A 5,748-nucleotide genomic window follows, 5' to 3' on the forward strand; every position below is an offset into this window, starting at 1 on the left:
ATTGCTTCCAGATTTTACGCCGTAACTAGTCTAAAGCACGGACCTCAGAATTGTTGATGTTGATTCTGATAAGACAGCACAGATAATCTTAGTTCTTAAAACATTCATCCCTTTGCTGCTGCCTTTGTATATATTTTCCTGCATCATCCGGCATTAAATAAATTAGATTGAGTAAACGGACATTATGAAAGGACAGACTGACATTCTCATGATTCAGGGAAACCAACGCACTTTTGTTATGTGGATTTGCTGATAACCACCAAAGCCCTCTCCAAAACAAATAACAATGCAGTTTCATTGGCTGAAGCTGTGTGGCGCCATCCACCAATAAAATACTAAAGTTCATCTTAAGATCTACTTCCTCCATGAAACAAAATAGCTATTGCTAATGCTTTGTGATGAAGTATGTGTCTGATTCCTGGCCAAACCATACCTTCGCTTTTCACAGTGCTGCAGTGCTAAAGAAGGTGCTGTAATAACAAGATCGAGGAAGAACTGTATAATCTGACAAACTTGTGCCATGGAGTGCAATGGGTTTGCACAATTTATTAAAAAATACGCGGTTTCCTCATTTTTCACATTATGTATTTTGGACAGAATTTGCGGACAAATGCATTATATCATTTCCGAGGAATTAAATCGCGGCTCTGCAGTCGGCAATGTAGCTAAAGATCTGGGATTACAGTTACAGAGTATTTCTAGTCGAAACCTAAGGGTCGTTTCTAACTCTAACAAGGAACATTTCAGCATAAACTCGAAAGATGGGATTCTACTTGTAGCAGAAGAAATAGACAGAGAAGAGCTATGTGGTCACAGTTCTTTATGTTTTCTATACCAGCAGGTGATAATGGAAAATCCTTTGGAAGTACATAATGTAAAAGTGGAGATATTAGATATAAATGACAATCCGCCACAATTTCCTGCCGACAATTTCACAATGGAAATCATGGAGGCCACCATGGCGGGCACACGTTTTAAATTAGATGCAGCACAAGACCCCGACATCGGGGTGAATTCTTTATCAAACTACAGGCTTACACCAAGTGAATATTTTGCTCTGAGTGTGAAAACCTCTGATGAGGGTATTAAAGTACCGGAGATCGTGTTGCAGAAATCTATGGACAGGGAACAGCAATCGGTGCATCATTTAATCTTAACAGCTGTAGATGGTGGAAATCCTGCGTTATCAGGTACAGTAAATATTACAGTTATAGTATTTGATGTTAACGATAATGCACCTAAATTTAATCAATCTTCTTATAATGTGAGACTTAAAGAAAACTGTCCGGTAGGAACTGTTGTGATCCAGTTGAAAGCCACAGATCCAGATGAAGGTGTTAATGGAGAAATAGAATATTCATTTAGAAGGGGTCGCATTTCAGGTAACGCTAATCAAGTCTTTAGTATAGACCCCCACACAGGAGAGATCAGGACAACTGATGTTTTGGATTTTGAAGATACCAGACATTATACAATTCAAGTGAAGGCAAGGGATCGGGGCACACCAGCTGCAGAAGAATATTGTACCATAAATGTGGAACTTATTGATGTAAATGACAACGCCCCTGAAGTGATCGTAAACTCTTTGGCCAATCCCATAAGGGAAGAAGCACCTCCGGGCACTGTGGTTGCTTTAATCAGAGTTAAGGATAAGGACTATGGGGAAAATGGGCGCGTCCGTCTTCAGATATCTCCTATCATTCCGTTCAAGCTTGTGTCATCACTTGAGGATCACTATTCACTGATAACAAACGATTTACTGGATCGTGAGACTGCGCCTCACTATAATGTCACATTAAAGGTTGTTGATTCGGGGTCGCCTCCATTATCCGCCCATAAAATGATTTTTATTAACATTTCTGATGTGAATGACAATTCACCTCATTTTTCCCAATCGTCATATACCACCCATGTGCAGGAAAACAATCAGCCTGGGTTATTTCTTTGCTCTGTGATAGCTACTGACCTTGACGATGGTAAAAACGCAAAGCTTACTTATTTAATCGGAGACCAAAAAATTCAAGATCTACATGTTTCCTCATATTTTTACATCAACCCTGCAAATGGCTCACTCTACAGTGCTCGTTCCTTCAATTATGAGGAAGTCCACTATTTTCAACTACAGATCCAGGCTGAGGACATGGGTAGTCCTCCACTGAGAACCAATGTGACGGTTCACATATTCATCATTGACCAAAATGACAATGCTCCAAAAATTGTTTATCCCAAAGCGGTACAGGGCAATACAATCCAGCAAACAATTCCTCGTTCTGCACAAGTGGGTTACTTAGTGACCAAGATAGTAGGGATTGATGAAGACAGCGGTTATAACGCATGGCTCTCCTACAAGCTTCAACCATCTCAAGATGTTGATGAGTTCCTTATAGCACCCTATACAGGAGAAATCCGCACAGCTAAGGTCTTACAGGATTCAGGAGAGTCAACAAAAAATGTCGTTGTTGTGGTGAAGGACAATGGGATGCCAGCCCTTTCTACTTCTGTTACTATACTCTTACTTTTGGAAGATAACAAATCAGAAGGATTTTCAAACTATAACGACATTCATGCTATATCCTCTGGTACTTCAAATTTAACGTTGTATCTAATAATATCATTGATAGCAGTTTCATTTATTTCATTTCTAACTTTTGCAGCTCTTGCTGTTAACTGTTTGAGAAACAGAAAAGGTGACACTTCCTCTTCTGCAGATCTTTGCTGTTGCTACACAGAGCAGAACTTGGATACTAAGTATCCATATGACTACTGTGCTGGAAGCCTAAGGGTACAACTGAATTCTGATGGCCCTTTGAAATATGTAGAAGTGCTTCCAAGTGGGATGATAGCTCAGCCAGAACAGACAAGATCATTTTTACACCCAGTGATAGATGGTGAAGATTTTCTGTATATCCAACGTACAACCAATACTGGTGCTGTTTCTTCATCTACAAATTATCCTACCGAGTCTACTAACATGGTAAGTGATTAAAAACATGCAGTACAACTGTTTTTCAAAATATGTATGTGTAAATAAAGTATGTTAGAAGATTCAGCTAAAAATGTAATCTCATTCCTTATAACAAGAAGTGGCACCACAGCTGTAAACTGAGGAACATTTAAACTATCTCTGATTTGGCATTAAACTGCAGTAAATCTTAAAGTGTTAACATAACTAGCATGTTGCAATGAGACAAAAAATGATATAGGAGAAATTTATGCAAATCATCATCCATTTAAACACTTATAAAGAAGGGGTTGATAGAAAAATAATCATTAATACCTGGAGGTGTAGTGGCATCTGTCAAAACCTGCCACCATAGTTCCCTATATGCTAAGTAATTCTTAGTGTTCCCACCTCTAGGATTACTTTTTACGGTCTCTAAGATGGCAAATTTAAAAGTGTGTTCCATTCCATTTTCAAGAATGTGCTTGAACAAAGCATTTTTAGTGTCCCTCTTTTTAATACAGTACAAGTGTGAATATATCCTTTGCCTGAATTGTCTTTCGGTCTTACCAATATAATAAGAAGAATTGTCTTTCGGTCTTACCAATATAATAAGAAGAACAGACCGAACACAGAGCTACGTATACTAGCATACTAGATCTGCAGTTTCCTTTAGAAAAGTGTATTTTGGTCTTATTAAGGTTTTGACAGATGCCACTACACCTCCAGGTATTAATGATTATTTTTCTATCAAACCCCTTCTTTTATTAAATGGATGATGATTTGCATAAATTTTATATAATTTTTAATTTTTACTCATTGCGAGCTAGTTATGTTACTACAACTTTAAGACTTGCGCAGTTTTGGCCCCAAATCAAGCATTTAAATGGAGTGTATACCAATTAACTAACTGTTCTGATGAAGCTTGCTTTGCCATTGAAAGCCCTATTCTACCACTGTTATAGTACACACTTAAATTACTGCCATTGTCATTTTACAAGTGGTGCCACTACTGACCCTGGAAACTATCACCCCATTAGCTTGACAAGTCTGATCTGTAAATCCATGGAGCATATCATTATAGATCTCATAAGCAATCTCCAAGAACTTGACCCTACCCAGTTCAGATTTGGCAGGCACTGAATGTTGGAGGTTTTATTTTCTGGCACCGAGCTGACATTTTACTGTGAGTGGCAGCGTTTAGCGTTTGGAGTTGCTGTGGTCTGATAGGTTTCTTTTTTGGGGATAAACTCTTGGCTAAGCTTGTAAGGGCCCCAGGGCCATTAGCCTAGTAACGTCCTATGATCTTATGTTTTTTTTTTTTTTTTTTTGGGGGGGGGGGGGTTTGTTTTTTTTTCTTGTTACCTGGAATGAGATGCACTAGAATGTTTCATATAGCTACCCTATTAGAATATACATTATTGCACAACTATTATTATTTAAGCACCATAAATAAATGAAATGTGAAACATGAATATGTAAGAACCAAAGGACGAGGATTATTTATCTTCATCAAAGATAAATATACCTCTAGACTGGTTAGACAGAAAAGCTCCATGTAGTTATTCTAAGTTCAACCACCTGTGGGTAAGACACCCCTTCAGGTCATTGTTAGCTATAGGCTCCCTTCAATGAACCACGATACCATGCTGTTTATTTAGACCTACTTGGGTCAATAAAATTACAACCAAACACTGTAGTCATGGGCAGTTTTTACTTTCCCTTCATTGAGTGGGAAACTATTCTCAACCTGGTTCTCACCTACATGGGTGACCATTGCACCACCACAGGTATAGGACCCTCACTAGTTAAATCGTATCACAAATAACTCACATTTAAGTAACTATAACACCTGGATCCCTCGTAGGTGAAATCAGGCTAAAACATTTCACCAAAGCTAATTATAGCCTCCTAAGGGATGGCATAAATAATTTCCAAGCTCCTATTTCCACAGATATCATTGACAACTATACTAAGGTATACACAGATGCCCTTTACAAACACTTATACAGATATATTGACACAGCTGTACCTGATAGGATCAAAGCAATATCCTCAAGAAAAAAACAAGCCTCCCTGGTGGACATCTAGCATTAATAAGTTATACAACAACAGGAAGATGTTGCTGCCTAAGAATTAAAGAAGAGAGGTCCCAGCAGTGTAAAAACACCCACTTCTGCTTAAACAAACAAATAAGAGTACTTGTAAAATCCTATAAGGGCAACTTTGGAAAAAAAAAATAGCAACTATAGCTAAGGATAACCACATGGCATTCTCTAGCTATAGCCATAACCTAAAAGATAGGACCCAGATATGTGCTGAACTAGACGTGGATGGCATCACACACACTGATCCTGTGAAAATAGTTAACCTATTAGCTGACAGGTTTGGCAAAAATTTCACTCCACTGTTCCCTTGAAACGTTCCGCAAAGCATTCCCACTACATCTCTCCCAACTTGCATCTCCAAAGAGCAAGTCATTAATGCTCTCTCCAAGGCAAAAAGCACAGCCTATATGGGACTGGATTGCATCCCAGGCTGCATTTTAAATGGTCTAAAACATGAGTTAGCAACTCCATTCAGTACTGTCTTCAACCACAGTCAGCATACTGATTTTGTCCATGCTAAATGGAAAACAACAACCGTCACCCCCTTCATTAAGGTGGTACAGCAACAGACCCTGGCAACTACAGATCTATAACCTTAATCAGCCTTATCTGTAAGTCCATGAAACAAATCATCATGGAACTTATAAATAAGGATATAGGTGAGTTCCAAACCCTTGATCTGACACAGTTTGGTTTTGT

General features: G+C 38.6%; 1 protein-coding gene across 1 annotated transcript; it reads left to right on the forward strand.

Moving 5' to 3' along the window:
* Window positions 1-610: 610 nt before the first annotated feature.
* Window positions 611-2,986, forward strand: LOC122800417 (protocadherin gamma-C5-like). Its single transcript, XM_044069864.1, has one exon. It carries the CDS (start codon window positions 611-613, stop codon window positions 2,984-2,986), a length of 2,376 nt encoding a protein of 791 aa, XP_043925799.1.
* The last annotated feature ends 2,762 nt before the right edge of the window (window positions 2,987-5,748 follow it).

Source organism: Protopterus annectens, chromosome 4.part0 (genome assembly GCF_019279795.1).
Source record: "Protopterus annectens isolate FY-2018-M chromosome 4.part0, PAN1.0, whole genome shotgun sequence".
Classification (NCBI taxonomy): domain Eukaryota; kingdom Metazoa; phylum Chordata; order Ceratodontiformes; family Protopteridae; genus Protopterus; species Protopterus annectens.

Coding starts and splice junctions, on each gene's coding strand:
- LOC122800417 (XM_044069864.1), top strand. CDS start 611: ATGCATTATATCATTTCCGAGGAATTAAATCGCGGCTCTGCAGTCGGC.